General features: G+C 38.4%; 3 protein-coding genes across 11 annotated transcripts in view; 1 reads left to right on the forward strand and 2 right to left on the reverse strand.

Moving 5' to 3' along the window:
- Window positions 1-643: 643 nt before the first annotated feature.
- Window positions 644-8,576, reverse strand: LOC111272420 (WD repeat-containing protein 36). Its single transcript, XM_022853860.2, has 16 exons — window positions 8,139-8,576; window positions 7,471-7,599; window positions 6,922-7,044; window positions 6,420-6,579; window positions 5,877-6,030; window positions 5,138-5,372; window positions 4,793-4,978; window positions 4,444-4,598; window positions 4,168-4,339; window positions 3,804-3,955; window positions 3,366-3,556; window positions 2,772-2,998; window positions 2,231-2,515; window positions 1,952-2,039; window positions 1,395-1,613; window positions 644-1,097 (listed from the first exon to the last, which is right to left on the reverse strand). Exons 1-16 carry the CDS (start codon window positions 8,286-8,288, stop codon window positions 979-981), a joined length of 2,745 nt encoding a protein of 914 aa, XP_022709595.1. The 5' UTR covers window positions 8,289-8,576; the 3' UTR covers window positions 644-978.
- A 1,454-nt stretch (window positions 8,577-10,030) lies between these two features.
- Hmgcl (hydroxymethylglutaryl-CoA lyase) lies at window positions 10,031-14,115 on the reverse strand. 9 transcript variants are annotated; one of them, XM_022853869.2, is made up of 8 exons: window positions 13,924-14,115; window positions 12,786-12,850; window positions 12,313-12,508; window positions 11,969-12,043; window positions 11,485-11,619; window positions 11,193-11,372; window positions 10,884-10,998; window positions 10,031-10,616 (listed from the first exon to the last, which is right to left on the reverse strand). In XM_022853869.2, exons 2-8 carry the CDS (start codon window positions 12,827-12,829, stop codon window positions 10,426-10,428), a joined length of 936 nt encoding a protein of 311 aa, XP_022709604.1. In that variant the 5' UTR covers window positions 12,830-12,850; window positions 13,924-14,115; the 3' UTR covers window positions 10,031-10,425. The 9 variants fall into 9 exon arrangements, with proteins under 9 accessions (XP_022709604.1, XP_022709601.1, XP_086829397.1 ...); XM_022853866.2 differs by having other exon boundaries at window positions 12,313-12,511; XM_086973271.1 differs by having other exon boundaries at window positions 12,679-12,850.
- Window positions 14,116-14,482: 367 nt separating this feature from the next.
- LOC111272419 (midasin) overlaps window positions 14,483-24,695 on the forward strand; it is a 29,660-nt gene continuing 19,447 nt past the window's right edge. The window contains exons 1-21 of the mRNA XM_022853859.2: window positions 14,483-14,789; window positions 15,907-16,361; window positions 16,651-16,925; window positions 17,231-17,433; window positions 17,597-17,929; window positions 18,133-18,332; window positions 18,514-18,713; window positions 18,940-19,119; window positions 19,265-19,436; window positions 19,764-19,965; window positions 20,152-20,331; window positions 20,587-20,762; window positions 21,163-21,328; window positions 21,526-21,664; window positions 21,855-22,049; window positions 22,231-22,367; window positions 22,563-22,675; window positions 22,825-22,944; window positions 23,170-23,436; window positions 23,727-23,925; window positions 24,169-24,449. Of these exons, the coding sequence (XP_022709594.1) occupies window positions 14,700-14,789; window positions 15,907-16,361; window positions 16,651-16,925; window positions 17,231-17,433; window positions 17,597-17,929; window positions 18,133-18,332; window positions 18,514-18,713; window positions 18,940-19,119; window positions 19,265-19,436; window positions 19,764-19,965; window positions 20,152-20,331; window positions 20,587-20,762; window positions 21,163-21,328; window positions 21,526-21,664; window positions 21,855-22,049; window positions 22,231-22,367; window positions 22,563-22,675; window positions 22,825-22,944; window positions 23,170-23,436; window positions 23,727-23,925; window positions 24,169-24,449 (4,283 nt within the window). The 5' untranslated portion in view covers window positions 14,483-14,699. The remainder of the gene's footprint in view (window positions 14,790-15,906; window positions 16,362-16,650; window positions 16,926-17,230; window positions 17,434-17,596; window positions 17,930-18,132; window positions 18,333-18,513; window positions 18,714-18,939; window positions 19,120-19,264; window positions 19,437-19,763; window positions 19,966-20,151; window positions 20,332-20,586; window positions 20,763-21,162; window positions 21,329-21,525; window positions 21,665-21,854; window positions 22,050-22,230; window positions 22,368-22,562; window positions 22,676-22,824; window positions 22,945-23,169; window positions 23,437-23,726; window positions 23,926-24,168; window positions 24,450-24,695) is intronic.

Consider the following 24,695-nt stretch of genomic DNA (forward strand, 5'->3'; position numbering starts at 1 on the left):
AAACCCCTTAACCTGTTAATCCGATGGCCCGACACGAGACGCCTAATGGATTTATTGTACGATGCATGACCTTAATTAATTTGGCATTATTGCAGGTCTCTAAAACACCAGATTCAGAAGCGTATACCTGTATACTCTTTTTCTCATCATCTTTACGTATAGTTTCAATGGCAACTTCGTTGAAGGTTTCGTCCACCAAATCATGAGAATTTTTTTAAAGAGGTTTGAAAAATATTTTAATATTTTAGCAAATGATAATGTGGTGAAGCATTATTGTACAGTCATTATATGGTGTTCGGCAAAATTTATACATGTACCCGGGTACCGGCTTCTCGTCTTTGATAGGTATCGTACTAATGCCAATATATTCTTTTGTTCTCTGGCTAAAAGACTCGGTTAAGATACGTTTGGTAGTTACCTGCTATTAGAAAAAAATTCAAAGTATAGGTACAACAATAATTCCTAGGCATCTCAGTAGTGATAGAAAAAGTAACTAAAAACACATCTAATTTAACTTGCGTTAAAATATAAAAAAATGTTTGGCATCGGTTGTACAGCTTATATACGCTTGTTTTTTCTTTAATCGTATACATTTGTTCGTAAACATTTTACATATAATGAACCAAGCGCTAATAAAAAGGAATTATTGTTAAGGAAGTAACCTATATATATTTTTTATTTCAAACAACACATTTTACATACCTGTCTCTCACGCATTTTAGTCCACTTTTTACGTTTCAAACTGGGCTTCAGCATCTACTCTAATATATAATTGGTTTTCTTATTGTACAGCGCTCAAGAACTACAACAATGGCTTCTTTCGCTAGTTGTATGTCACACAAATACACATACTCGTTAATTTAGTCATTACACCAAGAATGCTTGCTAACTAAAACTAACATGTTCACGTGTTATCCGTGTCTAACAACACGGAAATCTTATCAGTAAACGTGGGTATGTGTAACATGAGTAGAATTGTTAAAGTACAGCGCTACGTAGGTAGTTGACAATACAGAGATTCTGAGAGAAAAGTTTGCTAACGGCCTTCCACGACTCTTCCTGAACGACACTGACGTGTTGCAGACGTTCGCAAATTTCTGAAATTAAGGAAACGTAATAGAGGTAAAGTAAAAACACACAAAAGTATTCTTATAGCAACTACTTATCGTTTTTACATTAGTACTAAACAAAAGTAGCATTATACCGTTGACTTCGTAGTTTACAATGATTGTAATTAGCCAAATAGAGCCTAAATCTCACCAAATTTTTACGTATTGTAGTTTCTTTTATACCTTTTTTTTTTATAATGTCAATCGTGGTCTTAGGCGCTATCGAGTAAAATGACAATACTACAAGCAATACCAAATATATAAGCTTAAATGTGTGGTACGTACCGTCTTCATCAACAACAGAATTGCCGTGCAACTTCATGAAAAGTGCGAGATACGCGTTCACTAGCTCGAAGTCTTTTCTTCTATGCAGCGCAGCTCCCATGGCGTCGACAAACGCCGCCATTAACTCAATCGAACCTCCATTATCTGGTGTCAACAAGCGCACTTCCATTTCAATAGCTGACGGACCTAATTGCTTCAGTTTCTCCATCACTGAAGCATCTGAAGCATTAAATTCAACGTTCGTTTAAAAGCCTGCTATATTGTTCTACAATTACTCCAAAGCAATCTTAAGCCAAGGTTAAGCCATAACTCTTTGAACTGTGGAAAAATAGTTTAAAAAAACACTGTGGAACATTTAAGGTAATACATGAAGCCAACAGATGACTTCCAAGAGTGGTCCTGGAAGCTACAGATCCAATTAAACTTATTTTAAGCAGGACCAAGAATAAAAATACCCAGTAACGTATAAGCTATTATTTTCATAAATATACCCACACACATGCCTGCAAAATGTCCTTGCGTTCGTATAGTCTAAAAGCACGATTGCACAAACTTACAACTTTCTGTTTCTGCACAACGCAAAAGCAGGTTTGCAAACGCTGAGTATGTCGTAGTTGCCTGTGTGGTGATCACCTTCGACTGATCCTGTGCCAGGCGAGAAAGTAAAGTACTATAAAATATTAGTCTGCAAGTCTTAACGAAGTACCATAAATTACAAATGGTATATTTTATTGAATTAGTCTAAAAAAATAGCCCGTTAGCGGTTATATCTACATCACGCCGCGAGTACTTTTACAATGACTGTAAATCGATGCTTTGTTGTGCGAGTCACGTACCTCTGCGTTATTGCCTTTGTCAAGGTCAAATTTAAATTCGAGACCTTGAATCGTTGGTAAGAAGAATGGAGCAGCTTGTGGTTTGTTGGGCGGCTCGCGTGGCTTGTTCCTCTGGCGAATGACATCCATTGAAAGCAGATTAGCCCATCGAGACACTGGATGGTCGCTAAGAAGGATCAGATCGGCGTTCTCCTTAGCTCCACGCACTTCCGTTGCTGTTTCATCGAGCGTCATTACCATTTCATCGTCACTAACTACGTTCTCATCAGGTTCATCTTCATCATTCTGAAATAAATCGAAGATATATTGAGAGATCAAACACGCAAAAAGTATACGATAGAGCGAATATTCGTGTTAAAAAATTACGCAACTGCACATTGTTTCACTTTTAATGACCAACAAGCAGAAAAAGCAGCGGCCTCTTCAACATCGCACATTTCCGGAACTTAATGTTAAAAAACGTGTTACTCGAGCAATTAGATCACTCCAAAAATAAACGAAGAGAAGTTATCCGTCTATAGTTTTGAAAGCAAAACCGTACCTCATCCTCGATCGCCTTATCCACTCGGACCGAAGGTAGCTTTGCCTGTTCTTTGGGGATAAAATCCGGTCGAAGAGGGCGCATCTTAATGGCATCGTACAGTGTTGTGTTGGCCCAGAGATAGATTCCTACGTTATCGGCCAGAGCTGTGGCCAAGAAATCGCCGACAGGCGAGAAACATAACGAAATAACGGGGGACGGTGTTCGAAATGCAGATATCAAAGTTCCTAAAATGAATATGTTAATGACGGTGCAATTAATCAAAAGTCGGTGTACTGAACAGTGTGTCATTTAACTAAATGCTACTGCTCTAAGAGATAGCTGAAGTGTCCAAATGGCAATATTTAATCTGTCGATTTCAAATACTTGCAGCGATGCATAATTGGTTCATAGGCACTTACTGGATCGATTAAAGGTTTATGATATTACTTATTGTAAAGAATAGGTAACATTGATACAAGAAATACAACTGACACTAAACGGATTAGATACCTAGCTTTGGCTATGCCAAAACAAATCGAGCCACTGAAATTTATCAATCGGTACTTCAGTAACCTAGTTTAACGTAAACATTTCCCTGTGGAAGTTACTCACCTGTTGGTAAGTCCCAGGTGCGCACAACGGCATCAAACGAAGCGCCGATTAACCAACGCCCATCTGGGCTGAAAGCGAGATCCGACACTGGCGCTCGAACAGTGGAGAACTTTCGGACTAATCGCTTTACCGATAAATCCACAATAACGGCCGAAAAATCGTCCAATGCTAAAGCTAGCATACCACTTTCCCTACGACCAAAACCCATTAGAAAAATCCGTTACTTCATTGCTATTTCAACATGTTTTCACTAAGCTGTGTAGAAGTCGAATAAAATTAATAACATAATAGTTTTCGAAGCTGCACAAGAACTATCTTGCAAAAGACTAAATTTATGCAAATTCTGCGCAAACAAGTGGAAGTATGAGGCAAGACAAGGTTGTAATTTGTAGCGCTTCCTTTGATATCTATTAGATACGGTGTGATTTATTCGTTTACCTGTGAAGCACGCCCATAGAACAGGCAACATCAAGCAGAATCGAAGCAACGGGTTTCGTAATGAGCTTTTTAAATTTCCAAAAATTTACAACAGCATCCACACCCGCAGAGATCACAAATTGATTTAGCGCATCTGACGCGACAAAACGAACCTGCAACGGCGGTCAATAAACAAACACACGTTAAGAGAGAAACATATCTCCATATGAGGTAAAGCTAGCTATGCACCAAAATAAGAAACAATTTTCACCGCTGCATAGAAGCAAATCAGTTTGCTTTGTTTGCCTAAATTTTTGCGCATAAATATATATATACTGTAAGCGTTGTTTGCATCAACATTACACCAACAATATCTAGGACAAACCTGCCCGTGATGTGCTAGGCCGCGTGGTCCATACTCCTCACGATGTTGTCCACTCTGCACATTGAAACGATCTATATGACCTGAACTATACCCCACGAGAGCAAAATTGCCACAGAACGTCATTGCAACGCACGTAGCGACTGCAGAATGAAAGCGTCGATCTTTTAAAAACCTGCGGAAACATTAGAGCCAATAAAATTTTTCTTGCGAAAATAAGCAGATAATGAAAATATCAAAACAAAAACAAGTTAATATGGGAGAAACCAAATGCAGTACCGTTCATGGAGCAGTTTATGTTGACCAAGTGTACCCTTGTCTGCTGACCACGTCTGGACTAGACGCATTCGGTCATGTACTGTTACCACGGAGTCCCACTGCTTCTCGCGAGTCACTTCAGACGCAATTTCCGTTACGGGAGGAAATGTAAGCGCCTGCCAAACAAAGACAACACCAGGATAGTTACACGTGCTTATAAATAGCTAAAATTCGTACATAAAAGAAATTATCGAGAAATATATCACGTGCATGTATATCAGTTATTCCAGTAACTTTCTACATCTGCCTCTGTAATGAAAGCAACGGGTTTCCCCTCAAATCCATACAAACATAACATTTTTTTGCAAACCTCTTTGTGTTCATGGGTCTTTGCCCGCTTCAGCGATCTTTTGTTATAAGTAGCTCTACCGAAATTTCGATTATAAGCATCATGAATGGTGGAGAACGATTTAAGGGTTGCATCGCCCCCTCCGGAGAGAATTTGTTTTCCCGCAGAGTCGTAAAAACGAAGACGACGCGGTGGATGAGCGTTTCCCTGTAGAATTCACAATAGTTAGTAACGGCTATAATAATTCTGACAAGTTATATCTAAATTATGAATTTTTAGTTCACTGAAATAATGAAAATTAATCGAAAGTATATTTACTCTTGTGTAACGTCGTTTCGGCACGTTCTCGGCTAGTCGTATGCTTACCTCCCGCACTTTAAGTAGTCGCCCCCCGCCATCGGACATGTCAAATATCCACATTTTAAGAGCATTGTCTGCCCCACCAGAGATAAGGAGGGGCTCGTGTACGAGAAAATGTAACTTGCTAACACGACCCCCATGAGCTTCGGGTAACTGCGAGTGAAGTTTTTGTTCTTCGAGATCCCATAGAACTAACTGTCCCGATGGTGAAGCAGTGGCCATATGCGCCGGTCCATTTGTCCTTTTACAAAAAAAAACATTTAAGTAAATAGAAATAAACACCTTTTACCCACATAGCTGAAACGAACGTTAGATATCGTACAGCGACCTTTAAAATATCAGCATTAAAAATAGAAAGCCATATGACGTTTTACACTGTATTCACTTCGATGACTCGGAGGTTTGTAAAGCTAAGCGTTTGGTGGAATTAGATTAGCGAACTGTACATAAGTACTGTAAAATTTGTGCGAGTAGAGAGAGTTAATATTTTATTTGTATTGTACCTTACTAGAGATAAAGTTTTTACTTAAATAGGGCCTATGTATTTTATATACGTAACCAAAGTCATGATATAATCACTCAGCTCTTAATTGCTGAACTGGAGTGGAACTACACGAGACAAACACAGAGACGTAAGCCATTTGCAAAAATGATATATTGCACAAGGACACGCTACCGCTGCCCATTCCAATAAAGTGCTGCAGTATTACAATCAAGTCAATGATAAAGAGTTGAATGGGCATACCTGAATGAGATCGCTGTGATGGCTCCCCAATCTTGCGTGAATTCTATAAGGTGTTCATCGAGCCTCAGATTGTGCAGGATTACTCGACCCGACGCAAGTCCCACAGCAACGACATCTATGGCCGGTGACTGCTCAATGCATGTAATCTGTTCACCTATTTTGAATTAGGCACCGTATATACACGCTTAGTTGATGGTAAATTGAGGTTACTAAGAGATATCTGACGATATACAGTAACTTATATAAAATAACTGAAACATAGTGATAAATAATAGACTTGCTTTATGATGGTTATGTATAATAGGATTCAAAATATATAAAATATTTTGGGTCCTATTATACATAACCATTATAAAGCAAGTCTATATCATTGAACACTGAAGTTGTGCACCGTTAAATACAATCTGTCTCTAATTAAATCGCACGGTTGCAACGCCCGTTCCTATAATGAGTGGTGTCGAAGAAAAACGTTTCTAAACTCGTCTATTAAAAAAGTACATAATTATAGGAGGAACACCGTATAGCTTAATACTGATCACTTACCAATAAACTTCGTGAATTCATATATAACTTTATTTGAGGCAATATTCCAAAGCTGCATCCGTCCTTTAGCTGAAGCAAACAGAATCTTGTTGATATATGTATTGGGATGTACCAGCGCCGTGAGACCCTCAAAAGACGACAAATCAATCGTGGTGTAAACCTATTGCAAATTCACAAGCGGAAGCGGCCATAATATCGCGACCCATTAATCATGTGCTTGTGTCTTCTCACTTAAGTACTCGGTAGTAAAGTATACTTGAAATTAATATGTTTATTGTATAGAAATCTGTTAATAGCATTACTTTTATTTAAGTGTTCCTTTTATAGGTGCATATCAAAGCTACTTGAGTTTTACGTACCGCTTATAGTTGGAAATAACGCAAACTATATTTTATATAGTGGGTATAATCATTGAGCAGTAACTTGGTACAAGGTGAGTTTTTGGTAAAATATTCATTATTTTGTTCGCTTTTAATTACCTACAAATTGTAAAAGAACATACCGTGGCATCTTCTTTATACCAGATGACAACTTTACCGCCTTCATCGGCGGAAATTAAATGGTCACTGAATGGCAGTAAGAACTTAACTCGCCCCGAATGTTCGCCTGTGAACGCTAGTTTCAGCTAAAATCAATAATAAAATCGATATCTTGTTAAGGCGTACCATTAATTATAAACCAAAACTTTAAAAATCTAGCAGATGCATTGAAGTGAGTATAAGCAGCAGGTTCTCTAACTGTTGGCAAAACGAAACAGCAAAACCACCTAATAAGATCTTCCTAATCGGGTGAATCTTTCATAGCCATATGTCGTATACAATGGATTACAGATAGATGGGTATAACCGATATTGCAAAACTCGTATTACTAGTATGAAATGGCTAACTGTTACGGATTTTAAGCTAACTATTATAGGATCAACTAGACGTTTATTTAAAAAAAAACATAAAAAGCATAAAGCAGGTTCAGTCTTCTGGTTAGAGAATTAAATCTGTCGTTGATAGATTTTCTAAAAATTTACTTAGGATAATAAAAGTTCCCTATACTTTACTTCAATGCCTCGTCTCCACGAATAAATGTTACCACCGGCAGCTGAATAAACCCTGCGCGAGTCGCATGCTATAGCCGTGAGTTCATCATTATGTACAGGGGAAACGGACAATAGATTTAAGCGGGTACCCTGAAACCAACATAATTAGCAGAGTCAACGAAATTCTCAAAATCCGTAGACGAACTACGTTTTAAGTGCTTTAGATCATGCCCGTTGATAGTACGCACATAGAAATCGCTACTTATTGTTAAGCCAAAACACACAAAAAGCATAGTACATTGTTTGGCTTTATAAGATCATATTAATGAAAAAACAGCTTAAGCCTTTGCTTAATTCGAGAAGTTTGGGTCTTGATTATTGTAGGGAATCGTTAACGCCTTATGCGTAGTATTAAAAGTAGATTCTTACATGGTGCTATGCTGCATTTACCAACATAGGTGTCTAGCTCAACAGATACGATCTATCGATCTTGATAAACAAAGATATATACACACATATTCGTCAAGATCGTTTGGTGAAAAAACACAAATGTATTTGCCGATGAGCCGTCATGGTTGTGTTAAGTTGAACTTCTACCAATTTTTTCTCCCATTCGGTCTCTTTGTTCTCTCTTTAAGAGTAACACAAGTTTGGAACCAGCAGAAATCGTCGTTTAAGTTTCTACGTACCCCATAACAATGAAAGTGTCTTCCAACAGCAGTAAATATAAGGTATTCACCACGCTTCTTTTGGAATGTGATTGCGAACGGTAGCGAGTTACAAACCAGCCCCAGAGCGCGATGTCCACTGAAGATATCATTGGCCGATTCTACAGTCATTTTGATGATTTTTCAATCGCAACAGTGAGATGCGGTTATTATCCTATCCGTTGAATTTTCGTCTCATGTGCACAGTAATGATTATCCGTACGTATCTTCTTAAGATTTTCGCATTTCATACAAACACACTCATCCGATATCACTGTTAAATAATGTACTGGAGCACAAAAAATCAAAGATTGGATGGAGCGTAGTCGATTCATGGGTAAATATCACGAAACTATGCAAAACCTACAGTTTTCATTACATCAGAAAAACGGCGAATACGATGGATTAGACCCCATCCACGTGTATTGTAATAGGAGAACAAGCATGTGTCGCTAAAAACTGAGAGGAAAGCAGGTAGCGCCAAATTCAAAATTGCCTTCTCAGTGCGGAGCAGGGAACTGACATAGGGACGTCCGACTGCAGTGCTACAAAATTGACCCATTCTTTCTTTCTCCTAGGAAAACGTAATAGAAAAATACTAAATCATGTTATTTAGTTCTAAAGCGAAGTGACTATGGTAATTCGTGTGCATAAAAACTATTTTACAAAAATAACATCAATATTTCAAATAACCAAATTAAAGTTTAGAAACGTCACGAAATTAAGATTTATTTGATGTTGATTTCATAACGTAACAACGAGCGATTGTAGTTTTATATTTATGTTAGCACGTAAAAATAAACCAAAACATCTATACTATAGCACATGTTTGATTAACACTATGATGTACGCGAACACTTTAGCGCGACAATTACGTTTTTCAGGTCATAGTTTGTAATATTTTTTTAGATTTTATTAGCTACTTACTATTGTTTGTAGCCTCAATTTAGGCTGAGAAGTTTTCCGTCGTATGGCTTGCATGTGAAACCTCCATTCAGAGCATTATTTACCTCGTTTTTTGTGCAAGATAAGCTGTTCAACGTTTTGATGTATATGGATCGATTCAATTCTTGGTAATTTATCCAATTATGTTGGAATGAGTCACTCAATAAATTCGTTCTTTATAAACACATCTCGCAGAACGAGGCGACAGCCTGGTGAAGCTACATTAGGTTTTATTCAGTTTTAAGCGTTCGGCTGTTGGGAGGCCGTTGTGTGAAGGTCATGGTGACTCAGCATATTTTGTAATTAGTAGCCCACCTCCTCACCATTACGAAAAGTATGCGCCTGTTTACCAATTTTTTTTTCACATAAATGGCCTAGCTCGAGTGGATTTCTTAAGGCTGGTAGAGTTTCGTCTTCGATGATTCATTGCATCCCTTTTTAATTAAAAAGACGATTTATTTTTTGTCATTCTGATCACCGATATTCTTCCCATTTGTGAAATATTTTCGACAGCAATTCAGAATCGGTTACAATCAAGCAGTTACCTTTCAATTCTTACGTAGGAAACGTCAATAAAGGAAGTAATGAACAACCCGTAAAAAAAACAATTAAATCGCTTCATCTTGTGTCCAAATCATGCTGCGATAATCAAGTAAAGTTGCCGACTTTTTTTCACCCCTATTTTTGAGGGATTGTTGTTATTGGTCGGCCATCGGCCTAAACTATCTTACAGCTTCGAGCTGAAAGTCTCGTGACTCGTAGCACAGGATTTCCACATACCTGCATCCGACATTTTCCAGCATATGCTGCACGTTACTTTTATTGAACAGGTACAAATACGGCTCGCTCATCTCATATCGGATAAAACCCGCAGTATGTCTGTCAGCCTTGCTTAGAGATTCTTCCCAATAAAAAAATAAAAACCTGGATGAGCAGCTGGTAAAGATATTTTATTTGCCACAAGTATAACCAGCGCACATCGACTTTCTTAACTATTTTATAGATTAGCTTGCCTTGCAACAACCATATAAACATATCTATGTATATATTTATTCTTGGCTGTAATGAGTTCTTTTATCAGTAAATACGCACAGAAGTATTCGTTGAACCAACTGCTTTTCGTTTTTAATAAACTAGTATTTAATTTAGTATAGAAGTGCAGTTTTTTTTTTAATATTAATATAGAAATTGGATCACTGTGTAATAAAAGCGCACCGCCTAATGTACGACGATATATAAAAAACTAGAAATAGCTTATTTGAAGATCTGTTGTTGTCGTATTAAGAATGCGGAATGTTTGTTTATATTATGCATAGGTAAGTTGTCATTTTGTCAAGGCTTTTGCAACTTTGCTGCCAGATTCCTTGCCAGTTGCCTCACAAATGAATTTTCCTGCATCCATAATGGCATTGAGATCTACTCCGGTCTGAATACCCATTCCATGTAACATGTAAATCACGTCTTCAGTAGCGACATTTCCCGATGCCCCACGGGCATACGGGCAACCGCCGAGCCCTAGAAAACCAAATCGTGTCGAAAAATCAAGGTATTTTGAGTTCAGATGAACCCACAAGAAAATATAAATGGCTTTTTTTAACTGATGATACTAATCAATAGCTAAATAAAAAGTCTAAAAAAGTATAAACATATAAAATTGCTATAATATGTGATCTAGTAAAAAGATCGTTATGTTGCTCACCCCTAACAGAAAGACTATATGATTTTATATTTAAGCTAAAGCTAATCAGACCTTGTGAAAGTGTAATAACCTGTTTGACTCACCGCTAACAGACGAGTCGATAGTGGAAATGCCAAATTCCAATCCAGTCAAAATGTTAGCCAGAGCCTGACCGTATGTATCATGGCAGTGCATTGCTAGAACCGTTGGAGGTAACACCTATTATAAAATGTGAGAAAAAATTCCTTCGGATATTACGGATTAATCTGTATGAAGTTATAAAATCAATTTAGCTGTTTAGTAATAGCTGGTTCTGAAGATAAAAGAATCCAATAGTTTTTTTAGACGTTCTGCCTTCCCTTGTGATATGATAAAATTCTACTATCTATCGTCTATTTAAAAAAGAACAGTACCTTCGTAACTTCTTCGAGCATCCTGGCAGTAGTTCCTGGGGTACCCACACCGATAGTGTCCCCTAATGAAATTTCGTAACAGCCCATATCGAATAGATATTTTGCTACTTCCGCAACCTTTGTTGGATTAATTTCGCCCTCGTAAGGGCACCCAACGACACAACTGACGTAACCTCGGATCTAACAAACAAGTAAATTCAAAAAAGTGCATGCTTGTTGACACTGGTGAACTTAAACATCTACTACAGCAAAGTACTACAGTATAAAGTGATAGAGCTCTATTAATAGACACCTTCAATTTATGCCTTTTGGCTTCCTCGATGACGGTCTCGAACCTTTTGAGGGACTCAGCAATCGAGCAATTTATATTCTTCTGAGAAAAGGTCTCCGACGCGGCTCCGAATGCAGCAATTTCTTTCACACCAACCTAAGAATAGTAGAGCAAGAAAAACGAATACAAAGGATATGAAGACATATCAAACATGGGTTTACTGGAATAAACAACAAAGTTCTATATAAAAAATAATGAAGAATATAACATTGGTTCAAGCTTACTGAATACATCTAAACCCTAAAATCTCAATACTGCAGAATTACCCGACAGAAGATCCACTTGATATATAAGCTAATGACAGGTGATGCATCGAATAGTTATGTCAGGAGTACATAGAGTGGTGTGACCGTTAAGAAAAATAGTATTTAAAAAAATATTTGCATTATTATTATTATAAATAATGCATGGACAGCACAAACTGGTATTATAGTACTCGGCCTACCTCAAGAGCGGACTGAAGCCCTTTGGTATTCGGTACCAGAACTGGATAACTGACACCCGGTTCTTTTCGAATCGCCTTCAAATAAATAGTTCATTGTATTGGTTAAATAGGTTATCACAACTTATTTGAAAATTTGCATCTAACGTTTTACTGTGGGCCTCATTATTTTGTTTTTTGATTAATGCTTTTTAACATCGTTGTCTAAGACTTCATTTTAATGAATTGATAAAATCAGCCGACGCTTAGTTTTACCTTATTAAAGAGATCGATTGGCCATTGCAAAAAAAGTGGTTCAGCGTGAAATTTTATTATTGGTTAATATTGTTGCATGAAGTTTCTAGTACCTTGAAGACTTCTTTGTTGTCGCTCATTTGTGGTACCCACTTTGGGCTAACAAATGCAGTAGTTTCGATGCATTTAAGTCCGCTTTTCGAAAGTTTGTCGATAAAGGCTACCTTGACGTCGCTGGATACCAAACGTTTTTCATTTTGCAGGCCGTCACGAGGTCCCACCTCAACAATCTTGACAAAAGATGGATACCTACTAAACAAATTACAGATCACACTTATATGCCATAATTTCATTTCTACCGGAGACATCTTAAGGTACCTAATAATTAGATACAGAGAAGAGTAATTCTGAGGTTCTACCTAATGTAGACCACTTGTTCTGTAAATAGCAAGAGAAAATGCAATTACAAACATACTAACCGCATATTTGCAGCTCTGACTATAGATCTAGCCAACAGATATCGCCAAATGCGACACCCATATATATCGCATGCGCAACGGTCACACTTCATATTGGACCTGCAAACCTTTTCCAAGAAGAGCAAAACCTCTGCGATATGTTTCGTAACATACTGCCGCTACGCTGAAATACCTGCAAGGATTACATGGAAATAACATTTTGATTATTGTATGCCTCTGTAATGAAATCAGCGTGATGTAGGTATTAATTATTGTGCTCTTCTTAGGTGCCCCCTCAATGATATTAGAGCTTGTTGCTTGTGGCTCGTGTGTGACACTCCCAGCAAATTTTATGCTTTGAATACAGATAATTCGTTTTGTGAACATTAAGGTTTTTAACTCAATTAATATGAACTAACACGTACATTTATCACATATATGATACAAAATAAAACGTTAAAAATAATCCAGTAGGAGCCAACAATTGCAACAAAACAGAACTTAAGCTATTCGGTTTTTTTTAATGATATAACACTTTATCACATTTGATTATATTGTTCCGAGTTGTGTCCCAAGAAAGTACTGATAAAAGTTCAAATAATTTGTCGTTTAGTTCGAGCTCGCTAGGCTGTTTACTGGAATTTTGCTGATAGCTGGATTGGAATACACGCTATACCGGCGGTAAAGGGTAAGAAGGACATGACGTAATATGCCCGAAGGTGCTATTTATTTCCGACCGTCAGAATCTATCCAAGACACAATTAGATCGCCGTAACTCTCGCTCTTGAACCTCTTGATTGATCTCTTGATGGCGTCTCGCTTTTAAGGCTTTACTAACTCAAGAAAAGGAAAGGATGTTACAAAGGCAATGTGTTATGTAACATTTTTCTTTTACATTTACTTTTGGATAATTCAACTTCTGCACAACAATAATCTTTAGTTAATAGGCAAATCTATGTGTTTAGTTATAGTCCACTCCTTGTCATTAATCCGAAGCAAAAAATACTTTTCAATACTCGGATTGTGGCGTCCTTCCAAATATCCCTATGGTGGTACATACACCTGTTGGCCAGCTGACACTGCGCGATATAGCCTCGACACTAAAAAGCCGAACCACTGTCACATATTCAGAGTGATCCCCGTTTTTATCAAGCACATAGTCACTTTTGCTATACATATATATTTCAATTACGGTCGATACAATTCGACATTAAATATTTGGAATATAAAGCTATTACATATCATGTAAAGGCATAATATACTTGCTCAATGAATCGCGGCGTCCTTGCTTCGTACCACCGATATGGTGCAATCTTCACGCTACAACTAGTCCTGGAAAATTTCGCCTGTTAAACAATTCTGTCGTTATCTTCCGCTGCTGTTAGCCGCTGGCTAAGCTGATAAAACCGAACATTTCGAGCCGCCACTGCTGCCGTACTGGAATGCTCTGCTTATCTGCCCCCGCGTTACAGTCATACCACTCCGCCCCTCCTTTCTCAAAAACCCTCTACCATAATAACATTGGCTATTTGTCGAATATAATTGGACAATAACAGAAAGCAGACCGTCTTCTGTTTGACGGTGAGTTAAAGTGCACCAGAAAAGACCAACTGTATATTGTGAAATTTAGTCCGACGATAAACGACCAATTTTTATAAACTATTTTGACGTTTTGTTGGCTCAATTACATCTTCACTGCTTTTCGGACCCTAATGACAGATAGCCAGGGAATGTGACTGTCGAATGTTCTTCATAATTCAATTTAGGCGGGCGGCGTTCGCGCTGGTCAGAATTTAGCGCGCACGTGCTAGATCACGGCGCATACTAGTGCTGTGATGTACGTATTTACTTGTGAACGTTGTTATTAAGAACGAGGCAATAGGTTCCTGCTAAAGAATCACTCGATTAGTGCGGCGAGTGCCGAAATCTGTGTATTGCGAATCCGGTATTATATGCGCATGACTGTGGTATGTTCTCGTTTAAAGAAAATAAATCTACGGTGTAATTTTCGCAAAGCGTAGATGCCTATATAACGTGGCGCGATGATATCGAAAGAGCTGCAGCCGAGGCTCAAAACCTTACAAGAGGTATGCCGGGCCTGTGGAAAAACCGTGGAAGCACGATACTCGAAGGTACAGTATAGGACAAACAAACTAGAATTGGCATATATAAATATGCAAAAGGTGTACTTATTTAGAGTACGTCCTATTTTCCTTCCTTTTCAGAGCCATATGGTTGAGCTAACACTTTCGTGATGTTCAATATACGTACAATGAAAAACACCGTGTGTACCGCTGAGCTAGAGTCTTAAATCAGAATGCAGTCACAATTCATAACGCTTTATCCTTCTTAAAGGATACGTTTCCACCACCTCCGCCATGAATAAGCATATTGCGACGGATATTTATCTAGATGAATGAATTTTAGGAACTAATAACAGCATACAGAACCTTTACAGTTTTTTTACGCTATGGTAAGTCCGATTATTCTCTTGTAGCTTTTAAAGCAAACGGAGGAATCTATGAAGAGTTTACCTCCCGTTGTTGGGTGTTATGAAAGGCCGCTATACTGAAATGTATCTACATTAAGAGACAAATTTAAAGCAAAAAAATTAAAGGTTCAGGCGAGACATATAGAATACTTGTAACACTATTCTTTATTGTTAATTGAACATAACATGTAGTCAAAACCCTCTTTACAAAGTAGCTCGATTACCAATCATATCTCTAATTTGCCCACTTTTATTGATGTTGGGGCCGACGTGTTGCTAATGGACAATTTAATTTGAATCAATCGACTAGTGAATTGGCTATTTCTAAATCGTAATAGCGCGTGCTTGTATTTGGTCAACATTTTTCTTTACATGATAGAGATTAGGGCCATCAGTGGACGTATTTTGCGTATGCAGAATTGGTTGTTTCAACGATTTAATCAATCAGAATAGAGCTCTGGGGGTTTATAGAAAATTAGCTTAGAGTAACCCCTTTACGAAGACCGCTTTAGGGTAATAAACCAACAGATCTCTTAGTAATATGTTTAATTAATATTGGGTAAAATTCATGTCTGTATGCTATTTTTGACACGAACTATCATTTTAGTTGAATGCACAGTTATCTGTAATCTGTGCAGAAGTAACGGTGGAAAGAAAAGCTCCGCTGTCGTCTATGTAAAGTCCATTAGATGGCAAAACCTGTCATACTCATAACTTAAAATAGTTGTACGCAACTTTCTGTTTTATAATAATTGCAGGAAAAAATATCTTTTGTCGAAAGTTTGTCTGCACAGTTGCTTGTCAACGGTCATAGCCAGCACATTCAGGAGGTGTTTCCTGATCTGCTAGTTGACCTGCTGAATCGCTTGCGGAGCACGGCTTGCATAGAGGAAGTCGGATGCGCTTTGTCCAGTTTGATTGTGAATCGTAACTACAACTCACGACAGATCATCAGCTGGGCGGAAGAGTTTTTCACGACAAAGGACACTGCGTCATTGTTGGCCCGCTTCTCTGTCACGGAACAGCCGCCCACGAAAAAAAGCAAAAAATTGTCCTCAAATATCAGCGACCTTGACGTGCTCCGGACTGCCTATGTTCTGCTCTGTACAAATCCAGATTTATACAGATCACTCTGGGATTGGAGTTGTTTGACGCATATTTTGCAAGAGTCGCAAAAGAGCGAAACGGTGGAAAATAATCCCGTCTTACAATGGTTTGTCGTTTCGCTAATTTACTATATTATTACTATTCGTATTGGTTGAATGCAACTTTACTTCTTGAGATGATAGAAAAGCTTACCTCAATGAGGCACTTATATATCGAGACTATACGTAAAAACTTATACATATTTATCGTAAAAAACGCCATGTTGGAAAATGGCCGATGTTGGATAATTGGATATATCGGAACGAGGACAAATTCGCCATTAAGACTTTGGCGTCACATGATTTACGAGTTATAATTATTTGATTTATTGAATTATTTGTGCTTCCTGATTGTAGGATCGCATGTCACTGTCTGGCACTTGTTTGTCGTTTGAGCCCATCAGATCTGGACAATCTACTTCGAAGGCACATTAAAAATGAAGAAGTATTTATTAGCATTCGACAGAATGAGTTTCATTCGTCAATTGAGACGAAAACCCGCTTAAGCTTTGAGCCAATTTCGTCGCTGGGTGAGAGGAGATGTCATACTATTAATGTGGAGGGTATAACGCTTACGAAAAAGTGGCAGCCAGATACAAAGGAAAACCAGTCACAAATTCAGCAAAAATCAGGTACAAAGTGATTGTAGTCGTCCATTGTAGCTAGGCAAATATGTGTATACTATTTACTATATCCTATACTTATCCTCATTACCGTGTTCTCAAATTTTGCTCTTGCATAACCAGTAAAAGGTTAAAAGTTATTTATTAAGTAGTGTATGACTAATAATAACGTTATGTATGTGCGATGTATATTCGTGATTTTCTAGTATTGCTTTCTTCACTCTACTGATGCAGTATAAATTTCCTCTTTATTATTCAGCTATGTACGGTACGCTGCTCTTGTTTAAAATAACTGTAATATTTTTCATTTGAAGATGTATCTACTTTGCCAAGCATCGTACGGACGCCTTCAATTTGCTCCGCGCTCCGTGAAACTGCATCTGCTATAGTGTCTTTGCGTCCTGTTCTCATCACGGGCTCAATTGGTGTGGGTAAAACCCTTCTTGTGGAAGAGTTGGCTCGTATGACAGGCAACAGATTAGTCAAAGTACAGCTTGGAAACCACGCCGATAGCAAGGTATTTAATTTTTTTACCACCCGTCGGTTAAATTGGTACGTTCTGTTCATTATTTTCCCTGGCTATAAAATAATACCGATAGCACTATTTTAACCGATGTAATTTCCTACATTTCTCCCTGTCTGGATTGGTTCTATTTTTTTGAATCCTCTATTTCATATAGATGCTGGTGGGCTCCTACTGCTGCACGGATATTCCGGGGAAGTTCTGTTGGCAACCCGGTCTGGTTTACCAGGCAGTGACCAATGGGCAGTGGCTTCTTCTGGAAGATCTCGACTTTGCTCCAGTCGACATTGTGACCTTACTAATGCCTCTTATTCAGGAGCGGAGACTCCCTGGAGTAAATCTGGATGGTGGCCTGACAGCTGCAAGTGGATTTCGTCTTTTCACGACGATGCGGCTACTGGGAGGGGATAAAGCCCACGGGAGAGTTCAACACCAGGGCCATTCAGAAATGGTCGGCTCCTGCCAAGCCATTGAGGGCTTATTGACCAAGGTTAGAAGAAAGTGGCCAACCTAATCAATATCTTAATAAAGATATTGAGGTATATGTACCTTAATAAAGATATATGAGCTATCCCATATTGATGAGTATGGATGAAATAATGACTTATTCATACTCAACAGACCAATAAGAAATATTAATGAATTCGCGAGTTCTTGTTTTCATCTAATAAAAAGTTCAAACTTGCCTTGTAGGTTCACGTGTCGTCTCCAAATGATGCAGAGCTAGAACAGATATTGGGTAGTCATGCACCGATTCTACAACCTTTTCTTCCCAAAATTATCCATCTTTACCGTCGACTACAAACACGGCTACAAGAGGAAGGTCACTGTAAACGAGTGATATCCCTCAGAGATCTCGTTAAGCTGGCTAAGAGATTAGCAGAAAATTTCCGGTACGTATTTTGAATGTCACAAAGCACCTAATGTAGCCAAGGAAGAATTTGTACAGTTATGAATGTACTAACGTCTCGTATGCAGAATGTCTCTGAAATTTTCCTAGCTAGTAGTCAGTAGTTGCTAGCTAACTGTTCCTTATATTAATTAACCTTGTTTTTTTTATTACATTTTCCACAGTTTGGATTGCTCTAATCCTGAAGAATTGTTTTTGGATGCTGTAGATTGCCTAATCGAATTTATAGACTCTCCCTCCTTGAAATTATCGTTGGCTCAGGCATACTTAGGTCCCGTATTCAATATGGGGCCAAATGATGTGAAGCATATTGTTGAGCAGCGGAAGCCTAACGTGCAGTTGGACGAAAAATCCATCACTGTCGGTGAGTATTCGTAAGTTCGATCTACATATTAAATATTTGGGTATTGAAGGTACCACTTGACAAGCATTCTTATTTAAAGTTAGTTGAACAGGCTCCCACTTGTTACTAACATATTTTTACTTTAATCCTAATGTCGAATTATTAACAGTGTCGCTCTTTTGCTCACTTTTTTTGCCGTAATTAGCCTGGACATCAGATCAACCAATACGTATGTAATTTTTTGCAGGACGTTGCTCTGTCAGTAAGAGACCGCTAATGACTGCCATGGAAAAGTTGCAGTTGCAGGAATATGGGACCACGGGTGATAAGTTTGCCCCAACTCGTGTGTCCCTTAACGTGCTTGAGAAGATCATCCGTTGTATCACCTGCAAGGAGCCTGTTCTTCTTGTTGGAGAAACTGGGACAGGCTTGTACACCTTCCGTTGATTCTTTTTTTTATTCCTTTTTTTTCTATAGAATTATTCCTGAAGCATTTTTTCGTTTGAGTGTATTTTTGTTACCCCTATCTATAGTAAGAGAAGTGGTGAATTCGGATTAACCTTTTTGTACAGGCAAGACTACAGTCGTGCAATATTTAGCCCGCCACACAAACAATCGCTTGACGGTGATTAATTTAAATCAGCAAACAGACATTGTCGATCTAATCGGAGGATTTAAGCCCGTTGCCTCAACGTTCACTGTACTTAACTTTATTAATGAACTGAGGGATCTCCTTAATGTACGGTACGTAGCTCTTTGAGGTTTAATTACTTTCTTTGTTTGGTTTGCTAGTAGAATAGAAGAACAGTAAAATATACGTAATTTAACTTTCTCGGCAGTAGTGTACAGTATATGTTTTTTTTTCATAATCTAAACTAATTCGAATATTTGTAAATACCAACTGGGGAATTATTAATAGTTTAAGCCAAAACGTTAAAGGAAATCGTCGAATTGAGTTAATATTATGAATACCTTAAATATTTGTACACACGACATCGCTGCCTTCTTACAAGCATATTCCAACACCATAGCCTTTTTTAATTTTTAACTGTCTTGGCTAATTTCTTATAGGAAAAAACTACTAGAAGGGAATCGCAGTTTTCTAGAAACTCTTATGATCTCCTATGAGCGAAAAGCTCTGGGGAAGGTATGTGCCGCAATTTCAGAGACGTGTAAGCAAATGGCGGACGCTGTGAACGCAAGCATCATACAAATCGGTGGCAACTGGCAAGAGAAACTTAAAGATCTCGGAATGAGGGCGCATGCCGTTATGGTAAGTTTTCTGCTTTACATCAACAAAGATTAATGATAGATAATTTTTTCCGGTTTACGCTATATGAGCCATATGGCCTTGAACTGTCTAAACTAACCAGTACTATCTCTTATCGTATATCTTTAATCATTCTCGTCAACCTAATTTTGGCGTTGCTGAAATCATACTTTAAATTGGGTGATTCAGACACAACTTGCAAGCGACAAGCTAGGGAACGAACGGATGTCATTCGCATTTATTGAGGGTTCTTTAGTGAAGGCCATGCGTCGCGGGGACTGGATCCTGCTAGACGAGATCAACCTTGCCGAGACTGAGATGCTCGAATGTTTAGCTTCTATTCTTGAATATGGCCAACTTCTTCTACAGGTGAGTTCCGCAAAACAAGTGATTATGTTACTAACTTCTGCTGCATTCTTCGTCGCGACTGTGGCACCGCAATGATAAAGGGAATCCCGAAATTTTTCCTTCTTAGTTCAAAAAAGTTGCTCCTAGACTTCTCGTGTTATTGGTCATTCATTTATTCTTAACATCATTCACATTATAGGAGGTCATTGCGTCCTTGCCAACGACCTTCATATGTTGATTGGATAATCTCATCCTTCTTTTATTTGATTTTTTCAGGAGAAGGGAGAAGCTGATCCAGTACAATGTCACCCGAATTTTCGAATATTCGCATGCATGAATCCTGCCACAGATGTCGGAAAGAAAGATCTACCAGTTGGTATCCGTAACCGTTTCACAGAGCTCTACTTTGAAGAGATAGTTCAATTTCCGGATCTTCAATTGGTTGCCCACAGGTTTGTCAAACAGACGTAGTCAACACCATGCATTTTAATAAACCGCCTCTAAAACTTCAGTCTCAATCATCTATTATACATACATATTATTGAGGGTTTATAGAAATAAAATGTTTTTAGAATTCCATACCAAAAACATATAATTTCGTTTATTTGGAAAAGTTGATAAAACGTAGAGATTTTGTAAGGAGTTTTAACATCGAATGACGACTCTAGTTGCCTCATCGACTCCTGTAAAGGTTTTTAGTAGCATTTTCAAGTGATACGCGACTACTGCTGCGACTGTCTGCCTTCGCAAAAATTGACATTTAACAATTAAATAAGAATGAATCGTAACATGTATGTATTAATAAATTATATATGAACTAAGTTTATTACTGTTTTCTCATCGGAAGTACAGTTATCTTGGGGGAGCATCTCCAGTCGTTGTTGGGCAATGCGTTGACCTTTACCTGCGATTGCGAGAGCTTGGCCGTACCAAACTCGCCGATGGCACAGGACACCGACCACACTACAGCCTGCGTACGCTCTGTCGGGCTACGCGTTTTGCTGGTCGAATGATTCAGGTTTGGTTTTATCCATAATCCAAACAAATGCAGATATTAACTAAATAATCTGGTCACCTGTGTACTACCTGCAGGTGGGTAAGTTCCATGTGTTTGTTTAAGCTGCATCCGGTTAGTATCGGTTATACGGAGCTTGAACGAAGATTTTTATGCCTCATTCACTAACTGTTCGGGCTAATGTTGTTATTTTCGTTTAGGACTGTCAACAAGCAGATCGGGCAATCTATGAAGGATTCTGTTTAAGCTTCATCACACAAATGGATCCCGTTTCTCATAAGCTTGTACAGAATGAAATCACCAGGGCTATCCTGGGCCCCAAGGCTGCTAGTCTTCTTGGTAGGATTTTTTAAAGAACTATTTTCCAATAATTCTTTGGAATTAGTTTCCAATAAATTTCCAATACATGGAAAGCTTTATTGCTATATGTTATCGACTTAAATGGAACAATCCCGTGTTCAAACTTAACAGAATTGCTGAGATGTTGCGCAGTGCCCAGTGACTTAGTTCCGCAAATTTTTCCGAACAGGTGAACAACTAAAACAGCCATCTGGTGGCAACTTTGTCCAGCTTGAAGGATACTGGGTACCTTGTGGTGACGAAAAGCCTCAAACTCCTGAAGACTACATCCTGACTAACACAGTACGAGAAAACTTGAAAGATCTTGCTAGAGCAGTCAGCGCACGACAGCATCCGGTGCTTATTCAAGGAGAAACGTCCGTAGGTTAGTGTTGAACAGGCCAAACAACAATTCGTTGACTAGCGAATGTACTTTGGTCATGCTTTTAGGAAAAGGAAATTTTCCTATAGTACGATCTAATTACAGGATTTCAAAATTCCAATAACTGGGCTAAATCTTATACTTCTTCCTTGCTTTTACTCTAATTATTTTCCTTACGATGCAGGGAAAACAAGTCTGATCACCTATCTAGCGAAATGCACGGGGAATAAATGCGTTCGTGTCAACAATCATGAACATACGGATATTACTGAATATATCGGCCAATATATTGCGGATAAGAACGGGGCTCTCGTTTTTAAGGTAAGATTATCGAGTATTTATTTCTTTACTCCCGTAAGTCCTTTTCCTAATTTTACCTGTTCCTATTTGAGAAAAACTGCCCATTTTTAATGTAACCGTATAACAGATATGGTTAGACTAAGATAACAGCAATACTTATAAAAACTCACCCTATATATGCACTGTATACGTGTTCTTTCACGTATGTACTTTCAGGAGGGAGTCTTGGTGGAGGCAATGCGTAAAGGCCACTGGATCATTTTAGACGAGCTCAATCTTGCGTGCTCTGAAATTCTCGAAGCATTAAATCGGGTGCTTGATGATAATAGGTAATCAGTAGGGAAGTTTTATTCTCGAACAACTTTGTTGCCATACCAAACTTTTTTTCTAAAGGCAGAAAATTTTGCCTCTGTTTAAAATCTAACCATAATCAATTGTATATCATATTATTAACCGTCAACCGTTTCACATTTTGCAGAAAACTCTTCATATCGGAATCACAAACAGAGGTCACTGCCCACCCGAAATTTATGCTGTTTGCAACCCAAAACCCGCCGGGGACATATGCGGGTAGAAAAGTACTTTCACGAGCCTTCAGGTAAATTATATTTAGCAGACGGATAGATTTCTTCTTTTTACGTCGATGCTTAAAACATTCCGTCTTTTCATTATAGAAAAAATATACAGCATCTAAGCAAAGGGTTGCAGCAGTATTGCATTTTGCTAAATTCAACTTATCGCTCTATGGCCTTGTCACATTCGTTGACTAATCCACATGATCTATTGCTTCCGTGTTCATTCATTGCGTTACTGTTATTTTTAGAAATCGTTTCATTGAGCTCCACTTTAATGAACTTCCACCATCGGAGTTGGTAACGATTCTGTCAAAGCGTTGTGCAGTGTCGCCGACCCATGCAACGAAAATGATTCGCGTCATGTCAGAATTGCAACTAGAGCGAAAGGGTTCAGGGATCTTTGCTGGAAAGCAGGGATTCATAACACTCCGGGATTTATTCCGGTGGGCGGAACGCTATCGCCGAGTTGAAAGAACTGGGTTTCACGATTGGGACCAGCTGCTCGCCGATGAGGGGTACGTCCAAGGGCATTTTGTTCTTCACATCGTTTTTCATTTTTTCATCGTTTTAACAGTTCAGATTCACATCGTTGAACAAGGAAAACTTTGCTAGTTTTTTAGAATTCGAAGTACAAGTTCGAATCTTAATAATTACTTGTTAAGTGATAAGAACATGGACGAAAACGTTATCCGAACTAGCTAGTATGGTACGTTATGCTGTATATGCGTAGAACATGTAAGTGAGGCTTAACGACATTTCGAAATGTATTGCTTAGACTATGGATAAGCTTTTGTTATGTTTTTAGGTACATGCTTCTAGCGGGACGAGTCCGACGTAATGAAGAAGAGCAGATTATTTGTCGGGCGCTCAGGAAGGTTTTCAAACGTGAGGTCGACAGAGACGCGTTATGGAGCAGCTCAGATACAACGAAGTCTGTACGGGAAATGTTAGACAAATGGGAATGCGAGACTAGTGCCTGTGATAAAGACAACTTTGCCCATGTGGTTAGTGCAATATGCGAGGTGTAAAAGGAAACTGTTGGTTAAAATTCATGGTTCAGCAAACGTTAGTTGAGCAGTAAATGAGATAGATGGAAGAACTACAAAAATTAATATAGGGCCAGTTAAGCCAGGACATTCTTCCGGATATGTTAAGAAGAAGGACTTGATGGTGTTTATTGACTCTTCAGCCATGCTTAAAGCATTTATGTTAGTCAGTTAACTCTGTCATTTGTTTTGTGATTAAAGGTTTGGACGAAAAACGCCCGCCGTCTTGCCGTTTTAGTCGGACAAGCTCTGAAGTTTGGGGAGCCCGTATTGTTGGTTGGCGAAACCGGGTGTGGCAAAACAACCGTGGTTCAGTTGTTTGCAAGAATGCACGGTCGTCGATTGTACTCTGTAAACTGTCATATGCACTCGGAGGCGGCAGATTTCATTGGAGGTCTTCGGCCATACAGAGGACGAACAAGTACCGATGAGTTGTCCAAAGAGAACTATACGGAAACGGAGTCTAACGATGACTCTGGAAGGTAAGCCATTATTACTAAATGTTGAAAAGTTGTAATATTTTACCTTTTTTTATTTTTATATTTACTAGAATTATCCTTTATGAACTATTGTACCTAAAGTATTATCAAAGTATATCTTTAAGATTAAGAAGCACAAGTTAGCTATGCTTTGCTCTGCAACAGTTGTATTCGGTGTTGTTATATCGACCATGAAAAGAAATTGAGATTGGTGCTTCTTTAAACTTTCGTACTTGACTACTTGTGATT

The sequence above is a fragment of the Varroa jacobsoni genome, unplaced genomic scaffold (genome assembly GCF_002532875.2).
Source record: "Varroa jacobsoni isolate VJ856 unplaced genomic scaffold, vjacob_1.0 contig02193, whole genome shotgun sequence".
NCBI lineage: Eukaryota > Metazoa > Arthropoda > Arachnida > Mesostigmata > Varroidae > Varroa > Varroa jacobsoni.

Bases quoted from the DNA above. Each gene is read 5' to 3' on its own strand.
- LOC111272420 (XM_022853860.2), bottom strand. From the start codon at position 8,288: ATGACTGTAGAATCGGCCAATGATATCTTCAGTGGACATCGCGCTCTG. The intron at 6,580-6,921 runs GTATGTTCTTTT...AATTTGCAATAG, and splicing joins GGTATAAAGAAGATGCCACG to GTTTACACCACGATTGATTT. The intron at 4,340-4,443 runs GTACTGCATTTG...ATGTTTCCGCAG, and splicing joins CATAAACTGCTCCATGAACG to GTTTTTAAAAGATCGACGCT.
- Hmgcl (XM_086973270.1), bottom strand. From the start codon at position 12,770: ATGAAGTGTGACCGTTGCGCATGCGATATATATGGGTGTCGCATTTGG. The intron at 12,512-12,678 runs GTTAGTATGTTT...TAATTTGTTTAG, and splicing joins GTCAGAGCTGCAAATATGCG to TAGGTATCCATCTTTTGTCA. The intron at 12,044-12,312 runs GTACTAGAAACT...ATTTATTTGAAG, and splicing joins ACAACAAAGAAGTCTTCAAG to GCGATTCGAAAAGAACCGGG.